The sequence below is a fragment of the Eleginops maclovinus genome, chromosome 3 (genome assembly GCF_036324505.1).
Source record: "Eleginops maclovinus isolate JMC-PN-2008 ecotype Puerto Natales chromosome 3, JC_Emac_rtc_rv5, whole genome shotgun sequence".
Taxonomy (NCBI): Eukaryota; Metazoa; Chordata; class Actinopteri; order Perciformes; family Eleginopidae; genus Eleginops; species Eleginops maclovinus.
Window position 1 is genome coordinate 11,066,983 of NC_086351.1, and position 19,655 is coordinate 11,086,637.

The 19,655-nt window shown below is 40.0% G+C and overlaps 1 protein-coding gene across 1 annotated transcript in view; it reads left to right on the plus strand.

Moving 5' to 3' along the window:
* The window catches only part of si:dkey-246i14.3 (ephrin A4), a 31,295-nt gene extending 18,232 nt beyond the window's left edge, over positions 1-13,063 (plus strand). Inside the window, exons 2-5 of the mRNA XM_063878226.1 lie at positions 777-1,075; positions 4,690-4,758; positions 10,508-10,534; positions 11,152-13,063. Coding sequence (XP_063734296.1) covers positions 777-1,075; positions 4,690-4,758; positions 10,508-10,534; positions 11,152-11,240 — 484 coding nt within the window. The 3' untranslated portion in view covers positions 11,241-13,063. The remainder of the gene's footprint in view (positions 1-776; positions 1,076-4,689; positions 4,759-10,507; positions 10,535-11,151) is intronic.
* Positions 13,064-19,655: the final 6,592 nt, after the last annotated feature.

Sequence of the window (19,655 nt, forward strand, 5' to 3'; positions counted from 1 at the left end):
TCATGTCACTCCATCAGTCATTTTGCTCCCTCCATTTCTCTCCTCATTTACCATCTCCTGATTCACAAGTCTTATGATTTCTTCATGTTGAATTCACTTCATACATTGAGTTCCCTCTATTTTTTCTCACATTCGTTTTTCTTCCATATTAGTTTGTTCACGGGTTACTCTTTATATTGTGGCTGACAGGAAGTGAGAATATGCAGTCTAAAGGAGCATGCATAATGCAGCTCTTCTGTTCTAATGATGCTTTCTTGTCCAGCATTGTTGTTATGCCTAGAGCTGGTCAACCTTGACTGAAGCTGTGGTTGTGACTGCATGTCTGCATACGTTTTTACACTTCTGTTTGTATCTGTGTGTGTAGAGGGAAATCGGACAGTGGTGGGAGTCAAGTTTATTCTACTCTGAACCCCCAGCCATTGCTCTTAATTAGCATTTGAGGAATTGTTGTTTTCGCTCAATAGCGCTCCTTTGCTGGTTTGGAAGTAAAAAAGGCATATTATTGGGATACATCAGTTTTAAAACGTTCTTTTCGGCCTGAAAAGCTTTGCTTTCTCAACCTGCACAATCGTTATGTGTAATATTGATGAACTATTTATCTGCTGTAACCATTCACACTCCTCCCGGCACAAAGGAATTATGGAATTCTTGTCATCTGTCTTCTTCTTTCTCTCTGCGTCGCTGTTTAATCACCATCTTTCTTTACCCTTCAGTCATGTGTTACTCCATGTAATCGTAATGTGAAATATTAATGTGGTTTTCGTTCTTTCTTTCAGGTTAACAGCAGGAGATATGTCCATACAGGTGAATCTGAATGACTACCTGGACATCTACTGCCCACACTACTCCAACAAGAGGCCTCAGGGCTCTGGGCAGCCAGAGGAGCTGGCCCTCTACCTGGTGGGAGAGGCCTCGTTCCAGGGCTGTGTGGAGACCAGAGGGGCCATCAAGAGGTGGGAGTGTAACACCCCCTACGCTCCTTTTGGACCGGTGCGCTTCTCTGAAAAGATCCAAAGGTTCACCCCCTTCTCGCTGGGGTTTGAGTTTCTGCCAGGGCGCCACTACTACTACAGCTGTGAGTAAAGGATGTGTGTGGGAATGTGGGGGGTCACTTAGCTATTGTGTCAGATTCAAGTGGGTAACAAGTAGAGCTGGGTGTCATTTAAAATAGTTTGGTATCGAGATCAACAGTCATGAGTTCTCAAAGCCTTTTCATTCAAAAATGTTGCCTTATTTTTTAACAAATCAGTTGTTCAAATTGTAAACAAGCAGCCATGCAAAAGCTTCAAACAGTCAAATGTTTTTTTATGGATTTGTTAATTTAATGGGGGCACATTTCGGTCATTTATGGTTGCAAATCCATTAATTGTCTAAGAACTGATACTGAACATATAAAAAAAATCACAATTTCCTCAAACCAAAGATGACTGTACATGCAACATTCAAAGACCCCAAAACCTTTAGTTTATTATCACTTTTGGAAAAGTAACCTCTGCTTAAAAGTAAGAAGCTGAACTTGGTGACATTTAGATTTTTTGTTTACAAGATGAGCGCAAACATCAAATATTTTGACTCAAAAAGCAAAAATCTATTTCCAATCTTTGAAAAGGACAAGAATTATGTAACGTCCTATCCTTAGTCAACCCTTGCTCCAACACTTATTTATCACAAATATTACTGACACAAATAGTAGTATAAAGTATCTCTGTTCCATACATGACTAAAGGGTATTTATTTTATATTTGCAAAGTGATTATCACTTAATATATTGTGAGAATCCTCTACTTTAGTAAAGCCATTCATCTTTGCTTCAGGCCCCTTACACTGAGAGTCAAGTAAACAGCTGTAGAAAATGTGTTTATCCCTGATTGTTGTATATATTTGTGTATCTTGGGTGTAATATTAAGCTGTCTTTGGCTCTTTTTGCTGTAACAAATGAAAATGTCCCCTCTGTGGGACAAATAAAGGGATTCTCATTCTGATTCAGTTCATCAGACTGTGTTGGAGGTAATGTGGTGGCCATGCAGCCTTACCTTTTTTAAGGGATGAAAAGGTGGAGAGCAACTTTAGCTTGTGTGTGTTTTCTTTTTATGAGGCTTTGAGTGTTGGCAAACTGCAGCTTAAAGCATTAATGGTGTCCATAAATTCCTTCTGAATGACATTGATTCGATGTTTTCTTAAACCTGTAGGCAGTTACACACTTTTAGTGAAGGTTTCCCCTTTCCCATTACACTCTCCTGTGCTTCTGTCCTCTCACTCATTTATTTCAAAGCACTGGAGGGAGAAAAGGGAGAGAGAGACACAGAGGATGGTTAGTGGCTGTAAAATCAGCTTTTTTTTTCTTACTTTTTACAACTTCTGGCATCAGTCCAACCATGAGGGGGAGGATGTGGAACAAGGCAGAGAATGAAAGAATCAAGTGAATGCTGTATGGAAGGGTGACAACAAAGAGACAGAGCGACCGCAAAGTGTAGGAGGAAGAAACGGAGATCAATACAGGACGACAGTGAACAGGGCGGGAAAGCAGGCAGAGAAGCAGACGGAGGTAGAGAAGCGTGGAAGAGTGACAGAGAGAGAAAGAGCAAAAAGATGGACACAGTCTGACAGTACAGGAAGGAGGGGGGGTAAGAGAGAGGCCGGATGAGAGGAATCCACACGAAAGAAAAGGGAGAGCAACAAAAGCGGCAGAGTGAAGGGATGGATGAGACGAAGAGAAAGAAAGATTCTTTACATAAATTACTGATGCGGTCCATGGGACAATGGCGCATTGTGAGGGCATGAGAGAGCGCTTCCACACACATGCTAACACACATGTATATATGTACACACACTCACACACACACTGGGCTATTGTGGTTGTTCAGGCCAGTTCAGTGAAAAGCAACAATGGGCCCCCCCCTCCCCTGGTTGGGCCACATAGGGCTCAGAGCGATTGTGTGTGTTTTGTCCACATCAAAGATAAGGCGTAAAGTTGGTCCAAATGTCTGGCTCTGGGGTCCGTGTGTTGAATGGCCGCTAGCACTGGAGACAGTATAATGGCATTAGCCTGGGAGAGCAGTACAATGGTATTAGAAACACTAATGGCATTAGTTGGCTCAGTCTGAGCCTGGCTCAGCTCCTCTCTGCGGCTCCCACAGATGACACTGACGACACACTGACTTGGCCTCTTGCGCTGACCTGCTGACCAATCCCCTCGGCTTCTACATGTGCGAATCCTCACAAACAGGAAACACCTTGACATCCTCTGATGGTCAGCTGCGCCCTAACATGGAACCATTTGAGGAAACGTTTACAAGGGAAACCTAAAACTGTGGAATGCTGTTGTCAAACACTTACATATTTAATATAGTTAATAAGGCTCAAATAAATATGGAGATGAGAAAAAACCAATCCGTAAAATCTTATTTAGACATGTTTTAAGACGTTTATGAATAGACATATGATACTCTGCCTTTAAAATTATTCCTAATATGTTTTTTCGCCAACAAAAAAGTTAAACAAAATACTTCAAAATGTTAAAAAGCACATCTACTTCTCCAAGTTGTAATACTTCTTTATAAAGAATCCAAATACTTTGAAAATATCGTTTGCTGCCAGACACAAGATGTCTCCCACTACAGTAAAAAGTCTGCTCTCAGTGTACAGTATGTGCTGTAGAGGTTTCAACTTTTCAGGTCACATTTATTTAATTTGCATGATGGGTCATGTTTGGCTGTCCAAATCCTGCTCGTATGGACAAGTCTTAATCTGAGATTTAAGGTTTGCACACTGTTACTTTGACCCTTCAGTACGTGAACATGCCGAATACAGCCAACCTCTGCGTGTATATCGTTCTGCAGAGTGAAGTTCAAAGCTTGTTGAGTGGAGGTAGTAGATCTTGAGTAAGGATTTTTTTTTGCTCAAACTGACATGAAAATCTTTTGTTCGTCTTACAGCATCAGTGACATAAAATCGCATATCAAGGCATGTTCATCAGTTTTTATGAAATGTACTGTGTTGAAGCTCATGCAAGTACTCTCTGTATTTGGCCTCACTTTGCTTTAGCTGCCTTTTCTTTTCTTTATCGGACATGTTCTGTCATAACAGTGAAGATGTTTTGTCTGTGTGCCACCGTATAAAGTGCTTTATAAGACAGCCCCACTGCTCTACTGTTCTGTATCTTATCAGTTGAAATTAAAGATACAAAGTGAGACAGGCTGTTAGCGATCATACACTCAGCTTGTGCGGTGGGTCCCTGTTGAGAGAGCAGCTGTTTGTGAATAATTCAAATGTAAAGCCCTTTAACTGCAGTTTCCAGACAGATTTGTTTTGTGGAACCGATGCTAAACTGACAGGTAATACAGCTGATGTTTGCCAGATTTCCCACGTGAGCTGTGATCGGTATTGATATTGAATTCTAAATACTGTGTTTTATTATTTTTATTCAGTTGTGCCGAGGAGGTATGTTACTAAAGGTGACGCAGGGAGATTCTTCATTTTGTTATCGTGTATTGTATGACGTATAGATATGGTAGAAACAGGAAAACAATCTCCATAAGAAGTACCAAGGCAGCTCTCAAAGATTAGATCGGATGGAGAGATTTATTAAAATTTCTCTTTATATTTGACACGTTAGCATTATAAATATTAACCGTTTGTCAAGTTTAATATGTAAGCAGCGTATTTAAATCTGTCTTTCTTTCTTTCTAGCTCTACCCGCAGATGAAGGCCCTCCTCTGCCATGTATGAAGTTGCGCGTCACCGTGTGCTGTGAGCCCAGTGAGTACTTTTCATCTGTTCTTCCTTTCATGCTCCCCCTTTGTACACCAAGAGACTCCTCTCCCTGCCGCTCTCATCTCTACTACCAGGGCATGATGTTTAGACTGCTCCTGATCCCTCCTACTATTCCTCCTTTCTGTTTGAATAATTGTGATGCTCTAATGTCCTTAACTTTTATCAAGGAACTTAAACTCATCTTTACCCTTCCGAATCTCGTATTATCTTTAACTTTGTCACATGAGACTTACTCCACAATCGACTCCATGCTGGCTTTAAAACGTAATTGGATTGAGAGTCGTTTTAACCATTAGTTCCCGCTCCTCTTTTCTTCCCCAATCCCTCCCTCCAGTCTCTCCTTTTCTTTTTTTTTGAACTCCTTGTCTCCCTCAATCTCCTGCTCTCCATCTCTCTGTCCCAGTGTGAAATTCCCAGAGTGATCTAATCCAGAGCACGCCTGGAGTAATGTTAGTCTTCCAGTCCAGTGAGCTGCCCATTCCGGTTGGGAATGCTGCCCAGTCACTGTGGGAATCCCTGTACTGTGTGTGTGTGTGTGTGTGTGTGTGTGTGTGTGTGTGTGTGTGTGTGTGTGTGTGTGTGTGTGTGTGTGTGTGTGTGTGTGTGTGTGTGTGTGTGTGTGTGTGTGTGTGTGTGTGTGTGTGTGTGTGTGTGTGTGTGTGTGTGTGTGTGTGTGTGTGTGTGTGTGTGTGTGTGTGTGTGTGTGTGTGTGTGTGTGTGTGTGTGTGTGTTTCTCTGTGTAAAACATTTTTCTCTGTCTGTTTTTGTGCGTTCTTGCATGCGTCTGTGGCTATTTGCGTGTGCTGTGTTGTTGTGCTGTGTATAGTGTGTGTCCTCATGTGCGTGTCTGAGACGTCTGTCCCAGTTCCCATCCTCATGCTGTCTGCAGGGGGTTTGTCGTGCTATCCCAGGATGAACCAACACACACTTTTTCCAGTAAAGCTTGTCCAATAGTTGTTTGTCTAAGCTTGTGTTAGAGATCTGTTCACTAAATTCCTACATGTTGTCTAACAAATCCCCCCCCACCGCACCGCCTTCATTACATTTGTGTGACTTTTGTGTAAAGGAAAAAAAGAACTGAATAAGAAAAACCCCATCCTTCTTGAATGAATTCTTAAATGCCATCACTGTTCCGGCACGAGGCTTGGAGTAATTTGCAGCGTTATTACCAGAATGAAGGCTGATGACTTTTTTTAATATGTTAATTATCCTGCTGTCATTAATTAGAAATACCACAGATAGTTGTTTTACAAAATGCTAATGTAGCAGTCTGACCTTCTGAGGGTATTCCCTAATCAGGCTGAGCCGGGAATAATCAAAATATTTGGAATCGTGTAGATTACGCACGCTGGCAGACACATGCACACACACTTGACTTTACCGTTAAAGCCCATTACTTTACATCAGAAAGACTTCCCCCCACAAAAATACACATACTTCTATCTACTGTTTCTTTTCCCCTTTTTTTCACTGCCTTTCATCCTGTTCTTTAACCAAAACTAATCCCGACTAAATGTCAGGATCTCCCTTTCCTTGTCTTCCACTCCTCCCGCTCTTTTCTAGTCTTCTGTCATTCCTGAAGTGGCACTAATCCTCCCCTTCTCTCTGTCTCCTCAGCTCTCTACACCCGTCCTCTTTTTTATGATCTTTCGCTACTGGAGCAAAACTAATCTAGGCACCATCCATGGCAGTCTCTAACACTTCCTCCTCCCTCCTCCTTGACTCCGCCCCAGCCACTCCACCTTCCCTGTGTCTTCTCTATGTCTTTGTTAGACCGTATCTCCATATCTACTACACAGTTATTTACCGACTCCCCTCTCCCGGTTTACCCGCTCCATCTCTGTCATTCGCATGCTCTGCAACGAGTGCGTTGGGATGAGAATACATGAGGCCGGAGAGAGAAGAGCCAACGAGATGGATGAGGGAGGCGATGAAGGAGAGTTGGAGGGTCTCTCACTCTCTTTGCCTGTCCATTAGTGGCGGTTTACCACAGCTGTTGTTGTGTTGTTCCCTGTAGTAACACCTCACATACCCTCTGGTTCCTTCCTGCTCAGGTTGCCTTTTATCTGACAGGTTGTGTGTGTGTGTGTGTGTGTGTGTGTGTGTGTGTGTGTGTGTGTGTGTGTGTGTGTGTGTGTGTGTGTGTGTGTGTGTGTGTGTGTGTGTGTGTGTGTGTGTGTGTGTGTGTGTGTGTGTGTGTGTGTGTGTGTGTGTGTGTGTGTGTGTGTGTGTGTGTGTGTGTGTGTGTGTGTGTGTCTCAGTTATGGCAACTTCTCGTCCTTCAACTTCATCTTATCTCTTATCTGAACTTCAAACTGTGCACCTCCCACCCTTCTTCTTTCGCCAAAACTCTATTTTTTCCTGTAAAAGTATGTGATTAAAACCACATTTCCATTCGGGGAGGCCCTGTTGAGTTAATTATCTGCAAGAGGACACACACACACATACACACCTGCCTCACACGGGTCTGAAGGACAGAGTGATGACAGTGAGGGTCCGTCAGGTACGCTGTCATTGCTCCAAGGTCAGCTTCCACTCACCAGTCCCTCGGTCTCCTCTCCAGTGTGTGAATGTGTGTGTTTACCGCCTTAATTTAACCCAAGAACACAACAAACCACACAGGACAGACTCGGGGACGCAGTGAGCTCCTAATGACATTGTGTGTGTGTGTGTGTGTGTGTGTGTGTGTGTGTGTGTGTGTGTGTGTGTGTGTGTGTGTGTGTGTGTGTGTGTGTGTGTGTGTGTGTGTGTGTGTGTGTGTGTGTGTGTGTGTGTGTGTGTGTGTGTGTGTGTGTGTGTGTGTGTGTGTGTGTGTGTGTGTGTTTTCCTTATCCTGGTTGTTGCTTGCAGTATTGTAAAGCATGTTTTGGCTTTTTTCAAGTTTTGGTTATGTTTTCTGCGTAGCGTTGTGTGTGATGATGTTTATTTGAGCACAGTCATGGATCACGCCAGGGAAAGTGCTTGGCTGTAAGGTGCTTGAATGTGTCTTGCATCAGAAAACAAGGTTCTAAGCCGGCATCAGTGTCATGTGAAATCTCAGGCCCCCTGCTGCCCCTCTATAGCATCTTTCACCGGTTTGCTTTGCCTCTCTCTCTCCATACCTTTTCTTTGCTTCAACTTCTTCCTAAAACTCATCCTGTTGTGTTTATCTCTGTGCTTGTCCTTGTCATACTGCCTCTCCGCCTTTTTCTTTTTCCGCCATCCTACTGTGAGAAACCATTATAGACCAACTTCGTTTTCTCTCTAATTGATTCCCGGTCTCTCTTCGTCTCTCTCTTCGTGTTTTCTGCCGTTGTCCCGCTGTGAGCAGTCCATCGCATTTATTTCAGTTTACAGAGCCTCGCCATTTCTCCACTGTCTTTCTCTCTTTTTTTTTCTTTTAGAAATTTCTTACACCCCTGCCCTCCTTTTCCCCCTCCACTTGCTCTGAAATACCTTTGTACCCTCTGAACTCGATACACACAAGGACAGAACTTGAATACAGACACACACACACACACACACACACATCGCTTGGACAGCCGAGCTCTCTCAAAAACCCAGGCTCGATACTTTTGACTTAAACTGCTATCGTCCATTTGCGTTTATTCGTTCGCCGTTATTCCGTCATTTGCGTTTTATGTTTGAATTTTTCCTAATAGTGAAGTGCTAACAGTCAGGGCTGGTTAGCTTTAACTCCTGAGTGTAAAATGGCGGAGTGAGAGGAGAGGTAGGATGGTGGAACAGTGTCTGTCTCTGCAGCGGGGCGTTTTGCCTACTGGAGACCCACACACATACACTTGCATGCGCACGCGCACTAACACTTTTGGCCATTGTTGTGCATGTACATTTACACATGCGCATGTTTCTGACTGCAGTGCAGAGACGGCACTGTTTTTGCAGTCACGCCATCATGAACGCCATTTTGTGGCGCTGCTCACCATGAGCAAAATTATGATGTTGTCCAAACTAATGGTCCTTGGTGTTCAGTTTATGCGCAAATGATGTGATTAAAGTCAGATCAAAACACACATATCACACACAGCCGGGTAAACACAAGGCATTTTTGGTTTTGAGGTGCGCGTCCGCGTTAACATGCACCGATTCTTATTGCTACTTTTTCAGTACAGTGTTTTTCCTCTACCCAGGTTTAATTTAAAACAGATTGTGTAATTGTCATAAGATAAAAAATGTTTTTAATTGACCTTTGTAACATCAAAAATGTTCAGAATAAATAAAAGTCACTAAAATCAAGAAGGAATTTGAGTAGAATTATTTTAGTTTTTTTGTTTATTAAAATTGTTCATTTGATTTATATTATCCACCTTTTTTTTTACACATCATCAACACTATTAAAACTTGAAATGACAGCTGGTTTATGAATATTCTTTGACCAATAATTTGTATTAAAGCATGGGTCGATGGCAAAAATGCCACTTTTTAAAACAAATGTAACTAATGAAGGCCTGAAATGTTTGATTATTACTCTCTTCTGTTTGCTTTGCTTTTCTCCGTACAAACACTCGCAATTATAGACGCATAGACACAAACATGTACGCACACCGGATTAGTCAGAGGCCCAGACCCAGCATGCTATTTAATGCTTCGTTAACCCCTCGATGGTCGTTAGTTGTTCCGAACCCGGGAGTAATTTAGTGTCTTATGTCTGTCGGAGCGACATGTTGCAACAGAGGCCTGTAGGTACAAGATGGATATTATAGACAGACGCAAGGTTTCGACAATAAGCCCTCATTTGACAAATCCTTTCTCCCCCATTGTGACTGTACAGCAGATGAGCTCAGAGTGTCCCATTTCCTCTCTCATAATCTCAGTCAGTCGCAGTGGGATGTGGATAGGTGATAGTTTTCCTGGAGACATCAATACACGCTTTGTCTCTGTGTGTGTGTGTTTGAGTCTTTGGGGTTGCAGTGTCAGAGGTGGGTTTAAGGCTATAGATCAATTTAATAACAGCTGCAATTGTGCAGCCTCATCCACGCTTCCTGACCTATAGTCCTGTCCCTCGCTGATGTTACACTGCGGCTTCTTTTTCCAAACAGTTTCCGCTTTTCAGTCACACCACCTGTATTTTTTTTTCTCTTCTTTTTTAGCAGCTCTCCCACCCCTCCCTTTCCCTTCATCCTCACCATCCCTCCATCCTTCCCTCCATTATTTCCTTTTAGTCCACCCCCTGCTGAGAAAGTGACGCCCAGACACAAACAACCCCCCATCTCTCCCTCCTTTTTCTCTCTGTCTGACCTTGTTTCAATCTTTCCAACCTTCTTTTTTTTCGACATACTTTCTCACTCGGGTCTCCAATGCTCTTCCTTTCATCTTCTGTCCACTTCTTGGTTTCGCTCTGTCATTTTGAATTTTCATGTGTTTTCCCCCCTCTTTTTCATTTCCTGTATCCCCTCTGTAGAATCTGGATCATTCTTACTCCTTCTAATTTACATAACACTATCTTTTCCTGTTGCCATGCTTCTCAAGCTCTTTTTTTATCCGACCTTTAAGAGAATTTGCATAGGGGACATATTTAGGGTTGCGCAGCCAGTCAGTACTCATTTTTCATGGCATAAGGCTTTGAGTAATGGTAAATACCTTCCCCTGGTCATTTGTCTGTTTCTTGCTCCCTCTGTTCCACAAAGCAGTAGCTTTATTGAGAAAGTTAGGCATACAAAAATGACTAATCAGCAACTTGTTTCTTTGCCTCAACTTAATCTGAATTATCTTCTTCTCTCTCTCTCTCTTATTAAAGCATCAGAGGGTTCAAAACAAATACAAGGTAAGATGCAACATTTGAATCCCTATTTATTCTCGTATAGGCATATTTACAAGTGCCTGTATAGTTACTTCTGCACAGTCTTTGTTTCTATCCCTCAAGTTCAAATCAATCACATTTGCATTTATCGATTATTGCAGGAATATGACGCATTATTTTATTTTTTTTAAATAGAAAATTTGCATAAAAACATTTTTTTATTAATCACTCATAGAAAATTAGTCAGATAGACGATGCTCTACACGGCCAAAAGTATGAGGTCACCATAACGTAATAGCTGTACAGTATTTGAAACAATACTCGGTATTGCACTTCTATAACAGCCTACTATCTTCTGAAATGTTTTTCCACACAATTTTGGAACCTGCTGCAGGGATTCGCATTGGTGTTGCGACAAGTTCTGGCTAGAAGTGTGCGTTCAGAGTTTTTCCAAAGGTGGTTTCTAAAAAGTTAGAAACAACCCCCAAAACACTGCAGTCAGAAAGTTAGGTGGCCTCTTTTTATAATAACCTCATATGCGTTAACATTGAGGTTTTCATGAATTACAATTAAGGCACTGAGCCCAAAACTTGAAAAAGTGTCCGCACCAAGGTTGACAATAATGTCCTTCTCTCTTTCAGAAACTGTGGCTGTAACTAGTGCCTGCTACCTGAGGACAGCTTCACCTCCACTCCTCCTCACCCTCATCCTCCTCCTGCTGACTACCTGACTTCCTCTTCCGTCCTCACCACTGAACTTGCACCCGTTCCCCACCGGCCCGAGAGATATTACTCAGACATTCAATGTACACAATGCAATCTACGTTCGGACAGTGAACGGCGCAATGTGTTCTATGCTAAGTTGCTGAAGTTGACATGTTCCATTGTGGCTGGTTTACCTGTGAAAATCCAGAAAAAAACGTTGTGTCTTTTCCAGAATGGGGCCACAGTGACTCAGGGATCGACACGCTGAATCATTTCTTTCACCCTATGTGTAAGTAGTACCACAGAATTTTACACATAGAGCTCGTTATACGACTCATAACGCACTCTGATGCTAAAAGAACATTGAGTCTGTCCGGACACGTTCCCAACACGTTTTTATTACTTTTTCCTTTACTTTTCAAGTTCAGTTTCTCATTTTTTACTTATTGTTTTGTATTGACTTTTTTTAGTACCTGTCTCATGGTAAAAAGTGACCAAATTAAACGCAACTGTAATGAATGACTCAGGTTGAAGTTAAATCAGTTAACTGGTGACTTTTATTTTCTATACATTGTTAGACACATTTTAAAAGTCTCATTTGCATCTTATTAAGATAAATTCATAAAAACAATTATAGATTTTGGAAACAAAGGTATTTAGGAGGAAATGAGTGATTTAGATTAGTCAACTGGGGCTGCTGCGCCCCCTACTGGGATCAAACTGGTTTAACTGGAGTTGAACTGGGTTAGCCAAAAACTTTAAAGTGGACACTATATTGCGGTGCTGTATGGTAATAACAGGACCTTGGACAGATTTTTTCCTCATTGATTGGACCCCATGTTGTTCTGCTTCTCTACCGTGCTTCAGAAAACAGCACAGAACAGAGGGGTTTGTGGGTAAAGAGAGAACATCAGCTCGCCTTGCTCCACTGAACACGCTGCGGACTACTGCGGAGGCTGATTTGTCGATGCCCCTGGTAAACAACCAGGTGTGCAGATATGCACACACGTTTTTTCTTGTTGGTTATGTTTTGTAATTCTTTTTTTTTTTTACCCGGGATCCTTGATTTTAGGTTTAACTGTATAGTTAATATATTCTGCAAAATGAAGATGTATTAACTGCTTAATTCAACGTTTTTGTAAAAACTGATCTCTGATATAAGTACAAACAAATACGCTGTCGCATACACAAACAATGATTTATATTCTGGATTTACGGTATATGCATTCTGTGCTTTATTTTGAATATGTTTTGAGACAGTGTAGTTTCACAGGTAAATTGATTTGATGTTATTTTTGCCAAATATTTTCTTTAAAGAAATCTCTAATTGATTGTTCTAAATTAAGAAAAATATATCAGAACTAATTATTACATTTATCAATTGAAACTAACATCTAGTTGTTTGTTTTTTCATTGAAATTAAATGAGTTTTATATATTTATACATTTACATAATTATTTCCCCACAATATTTGAGTGAGGTCAGAAAATGTATAGGTAATTGTATTTTTTTCTTGCATGGTTTATTCTATTTTTTAAAAACTACATTGTTAGCACTTAATATATGCTCCTCCATGCTGTAAATCACACCAGTTATGCTATTGTTTCTTTAAATGTTATTCCTAAGTGGGTGATACAAGTTATGTTTCAAGAATCATTAAACAACTTCAGTGTAGGATTTTACAATCATGTACAACTAGGAATGTGTTTTTGATATTGTAAGTGTTTGTTTAACGTGTTCTTCTTTCACATTTTAGTGAAGAATGTAGCTTCTTCTGTGAAGAGCCTATTGCAATCTGAGCCTTTTTCTACGTGGCAAGACAACACAAATAAATATGGTTGCATTTAAAGACTTGAAGTTGATCATCATTAAACTTTTGTAAGTATTGATGTTTGATGTGACCTCAGGTCCCTGTGATGACACATGCGCATACACACGACTTTATTTGCAGAACACACGTCCAGCCTTATACACATGGGTACAGGGATAAGGAGACTTCAGGGACTTTAAATGACCTTGTGGTGCATGAGGCCATTGTAATGTGAGTAACTTAGTGGAATATTGAGCTGAGTTTTTATCTATGGGCAGCCAAAGCCCGATAAGACTCCAATAGACTCCCGGTATTAATAGACCCTGAAGCATCATTGCCAATACATCAACCTAAAAGTAGTAACTGCATTCATTTTCGGTAAACACAGAACTGAACACAGAGCAAGAGAACATTTGGTGTTGTGTTTTTTTTTTAAATATAGTGTACATCCAGATAAGCTGTAAATGCATTTCCATTTATGTAGGCTGTAATGTAGAGCCTCTTGTGAAGCCAGAAAGTCAATTTCCTGGATAATAGAGCTAATGCTGCTATTTCATGGTTTATGATCTCTTCTGATGACATGTTTGTCACTGTTGAGGCATATGATGAGATGGCTATGATTTTGACCTTCACGAAGAAATTTCCAAAGCTTCTTTTTTCGTTCTTTTTTTCACTGTGAATAATGACATAAGCATACTGAAATCAGATACTTTTAGACTTGTGTCAAAGGAAAAGGACTTAAAAAGCAGCAGCAGTGTCCATTTCCATTTCAGTGTGTAAAATATGTATTACTTTTTATTCGAGCAGAAGCATGCACAAACCAAAGCTTTTATGTGATTATGTGATACTGAGTTTTAATAAAAAAGTGTTATCTTTGATTATAGGATATGCTTGAACAGTCATGACAAACATTTTTGATATTTCTTTGAACTTAGATATGTCTATTTTTTTCAGTCAGCTGTGTATCAATGAACCGAAGTTGGAATCAAACTTGCCTCCAAAATAAACGTCATAGTTATGGACAGATGTTTCCATATTATATAAATTTAGATCTTGAAGAAGATGAAAATCAAAAATCAAAGCTTCCTGCAAGGCCTTTTGTGGCGACTTTGATCATAAACAATTTCTGGGATGACATTTAGTTTTTTAACCAGTCTGTCTGACTAAAATGTTCCACATCCATATTTGCAGCTCTTGTTTCCACCAATGAGACTGTAATTACACTGCATCACATTTCAACACAGCAAGTTATTTGCCACAAGTTCTCTTATATAATTGGATTGCTGGTGTTGATAACATCTCAGAAATACAAAACTCTGGCTATTAATAGAGTCCAACAATGCTTATAAAGCTATATTGTAGTTGCGTGAAAAATGTATCTGCTGAATTAAGATGTATTTTTGTTATTTGTCAAATCAAATCTAGAGCAGTTTAAACATTTTCTAGGGTTCATGTTTAGTCCTTTTTAGAGTTCAACACGGATTACATGTCCTGAATACATGCCGCTTCAGCCTTTCCTTGAATTTTGTATGAATTGGTTTCAGTGTTGAGAGCTTCTTAGCTTGTAATTGACACCTTGAACAATGTTCTTGTAAAGACTGTTGCTGTATATTTACCATATTTCAGAATCAGGGTGAACTGAGGTCAGTGTACGTCCCTGATGCTGGAAATGTCCTTCTAAAGACTCAAGATAATAAAGTTAGACATCCTTAATCCTTAGGGCAGTGAAGCTGGCTTTCTTTGGGCATTCTTTCTGATAAGCTATCCATCATATACATTGGGAAAAACTGTAGAGGGACTTATCTTTTTACTTTACTCATGTTGTCATGTATGGACTGTTTCACTGAGATTGGGCTATGGATGTGATTGTCGGGCACAGCCAGTTAGCTATTTCAAAAGGTGCCAAAGGTTTTCACAAATATAACTTCCAAAAACTTTTGGGATCAGGAAATGGGACTGAGTAACCTGAAACTGTCTGAAACCTCTTTAAGCTACATAAAACATCTTTACGCATAAAAAAAAACACTGATTTACAAGAAAACACTTTTATTTTATTTTGGCTATTTTCAAGGTATAGTCTACGAGTGTGTGTGTGTGTGTGTGTGTGTGTGTGTGTGTGTGTGTGTGTGTGTGTGTGTGTGTGTGTGTGTGTGTGTGTGTGTGTGTGTGTGTGTGTGTGTGTGTGTGTGTGTGTGTGTGTGTGTGTGTGTGCAATATAATATAGTACTGCAAAAGACTTCTGAATAATATCAAGATTGAGAACTATTCTAAAGTCGCCACTGATCAGTGAAGTGTCACTTGACATCTCTTGCACACATTGCGTTTACTTTTTCAATACTTTATAATCACATTCAGTATATATTTCTCAGGGTGAATATTTGACCCTTCATGCAGTAGAGAGTAAAAGACTGACTTAAGATGCTAAATCTTTGGAGCAGACTCTTCACATAAACGCCTTTAGAGTCTTCTGAATTCAGTTTAAGAATATCCCTTTAATTTATTCTGGGAGGTTTCACTTCACTTGTTTCCCAAGCTGTTTGCTATAAGCCACACTTATTTTATGTGAGGGTAAAACATGGGAGGCAATGCGACTGCAATTATAGAAAAATAATGTAGTATGTATAGTTTCTGGAGATGCAGAAACCCCAAAGCTTTAAAGCTAAAGTGGTGTAATTATGTTATTGTTAAACTACAATGATGCTTAAAAGTTGAAGTAAAGTCAGCCCAACTCTCTGTCACATCTTTCATGTCATTTATCAAATTGAAGCTCCAAAATGTCAACTAAAATAATTGGAAATAAATTAGTCCATTTAAATAACACATTAGCATTTACACATTTATTACTGAAAATGTCAAATTACAACAAACCCACTTTTAGCTAATTAGTTTGTTTAGTTTCAAACTCTATGTATTTGATTATATTCATAGGAACTCATTTACTTCATCTTTTAACATGAGTTCTGTTAAAAGCCAAACAAAGGTTTATGGTATTCGCTGAATGTATTTGGTGTGTTAGACTTTGGGTTGTGAAAACCTCTGAGGATTATCATTGAATACTTTTACAGGGTTGATGAATTGCTGTGCTATTTAATTTCCAGGTAATGTATAATCGTCAGGGTTTTTATTTCCTCTTCCTCGGGTGTAGACGAGTTTGTTTGTTCTAAATAAAATCCAAACTAACCGCAACTGCTTGGCTCGTATTCACATCCTTTCCTCGTGTCAGGTAGCCAATAACAGTGTAATTATTTCTGCTGTGTGCTCACAAAGCAGCTCCCAATGTGTCACAGAAACTGTGATAAATGTGGAAAGACCAGATTATAACAAGCAGAGAAAAACACATGTTTTGTGTTCAACTTAAGCAAGAGCATTTTCAATAGATACATAAAAAAACATGGAAATATTTGGGTGAAATGTTGCACAACAAATAAATCCAAGAACGTTCTGAAATGCATTCCCATGTACCACTTTTTAAATGGAAAATAGATAAACAAGATTTCATCTTAAAGAGGTAAATATACATACATATTGTTTCCATGCCTGATTTAGCATATTTTACATCAATTTATACATTAAATTGGACTCAGAAAAGGCAGGACCTTCTTATCTTTACAAACAGGAATCGATTGCATTGGCTGGGCCTTTCTAGTGTTAAACATCTTTTATAAGTCTAACATCCTGCACCATGTTTAAGTTATGGATGTTGAGTGCAAACAAGCTCCAGTTGAGCTGAGCAGAATTTTTCTCATCAGTTTTTTGGCATGCTGGTTCAGGCTTCACAGACCCTGGCCCTTTACATTAAAGCAAGCTCGCTGTATGGAAGGCATTTCTAAATGCAGCCCATGTGTGCGGCTACAAGCAGGGGGTCTTGGTTGTGTGTACCGGACAGCAAGCTGTGACAAATTTAGGATTATAAAACTAGCCTTTATTTGAAAACACCAAAACCAGACACAAACAAGCTGAAGTCAGTCACACTTCATGTAGTAGCAAAGCAAGGCCTCCTTCCTCATTCTCTCTTCCTTCCTTCTTTTCGTTCCCTCTTACTTTCATCACCTTTAATGTGTGACACTTTGATACTGAACATCCTATTTCCTGTGTTCTGGTCGGTTGGCTTTACATGCAGATGGTTTTGTAATTTGCATACTCAAAGGTCTCCCTTCTCTCCTGATGCTTTCTGACAACGGAGTGTCTATTCATCCTCTGTGTTAAGCATCCCTCATAGGACATCGCCTGAATTGCTGTCTCATGCTGCTTCAAGTCTCGTATTACACCACAGGAACTGCTGAGGAGTTGGATTAGGAACATATTTCTTTAGAGGAAAGCAACACAGTCACCAGGGCAGGCTTGCATCTGAACAGGATAGTTCTCTCCCATATCAAAGGTTTATGCATGTTTTTGTACATCGTCACACCGATTCATGCTGAGAACATATCACACACACTGTTAGCTCTGTGGAATATGTTGTACTGAAGAGTCCCACCTGGGAGATCTAGAGACGGATACTGGGGTGTTTCAGCAGAAAAGTGTGGAATTATGGTCCTGATGATGTTTTTGGAACTCTGATCCCCCTGGTTCTTCTTATACTCAAATCACCTTTAGTGGCTGCTGTGATCATACTTTTATAGCAGCCCAACTAAAATCTATCTTTGGAGAGCCAATTAAATTTAAATATGCACAAGAGAAAAAAGAAATAGACACTTTGTTTATTCCTGCTCGTTCCCCTTCGTCTCAAATGACACAAAAGTTGCTGTACTGGTATTTAAAATAGTGTTTTGTTTGCAGTTTTGTTGATTTCTAACAGACCTTATTTCAAAAGTACAGCCCTGTGAAATTAAGAAATAACATCTTCATAAATATGCAGTTGTGATCTCTTACAAAAAAAGTATTTTAGTACAGATACTTTTAGGCCCCACGTCAATACCCATATCCTCTCCCTCTGTCAACAAAGACCTCTTCCTGGTTCAAAATCTAAAATCATTTTGAAATTCATAAGAACGACTGCCCAGAAATCATGAGTCATAATACACAGGAAAGGCATAGAAGCGTGATGACTAAAGTAGATAGTGGGAATAAAGTTGTGAAACCAAAAACACATGAATGATGAAACAGGCAAGTGATAGGGATGGATTGACAAGCGAAAAAAGGACGGAGATGGAACTTTGGGAGACAAAAGAACAAAGAAACAAACTTTCAAAATAAAATGCAGAAGTGACCTCTCAAATACCCCATTAGAGAAAATATTAAAGGGCTTTCTACTTGTGGACGAGAAACATGATAATGTACCCTTTAGTTCCCTTCAAGTAGAGAAAATGTGATGCAGTGCCATATACTGTAGGCTTCCCTACATGCTAAAAACGTGCTGGGCTCTGGTGCCCTTTGATTTGTTTTCCCTTGGCCTGGACCCAAGAAAAAGCATAGTTCTGTGTCATAAATCGTAATTATTTTATTAGAGATGTATTGTTTTTTATTTATAAAATATTGGATAGTTCTTACTCTTTGGACTTCAGAAATAAGAATGAGAAGTTAGAAAAGTCAACTCATATTTATAGCTTACAGATACATGTAGAGGATTAAAAAACTAAATCCCTCTGTGGTGTATATGAATAGGTATGTAGTCCATCTAAATTGTACTTACTGTATACCATATTTGACTAAATAAGTTGTTTATCTCCACAACTAGGGCAAATTAACGGCAGCCAGGCGATGTAAACAAAGTAGGCCTAACATATTCTAGGGGCATAAAGCCTATCAATATAATTGAATTTCATTACACTTATAAAGGCTTCCTTAAAAGTAGAAAAAGGGGGAAGCCGATCTCCAACACATTGTAAGTCAATATAGGAGTTACATTTTCTTCCACTCGAACATCATTCCAGACAATGTCCCGGTGTTTTTACTGCCCCACCAAAACACACACCATTACATTTCTGCTGTGATTATTAAGCCTCTGCTCATTGTCTCTTTTATTACTGTTATTATTAATAAATCAAGTAAGCCGTGAAGCCCGACAGATAAGTTAGGGGGTATGGGGGCCGGGCTGGAGGTGGTAATTGCTGGTGTAACAGTGTGTGCTACCCCGCGGTGGCCTCGTAAGCGACCCGCTTTATTAGATCAGCCGGTATCGATCCGCACTCCGCCGCGTTGACTAATCTCCAGGCGGGGAGAGGGAGAGAGCGGATCGATGAGCCTGGATTCAATCATGTCTGAAAACAGAGAAGGTAATTTATTGTAATCACGTGTGCTAAATGGAGAAAAAGTGAGAACAACGCGCCCATGAGGTGCTCAAAGAGAACTGCAGCATCAGGGTTGAGGTTTTGCAGAGAAGAGATGGCCCGTTAAATAACCCGTAGAATGTAGATATGGATATTCAGCGAGACACAGAAGAGTCAGTATGAGACTGTCAGTTGACCTTTAATACTCTCTACATGCCGCTGTAAACCTGATTTTCTCACCTCGACATAAAATGTGTTCACAATATTTACTGAATCCTTTTTTAGAGGCTGTCTGTCTTGTACTGGATTTAGAAATAAGACAAATGGATTCATGAATAAGAAAAACCAAGAGCAATATTGAAAGCCCTGCACACTACTCTCTGTATGAGAGACTCCTCTTAAAATAGAGACATGACAATGGA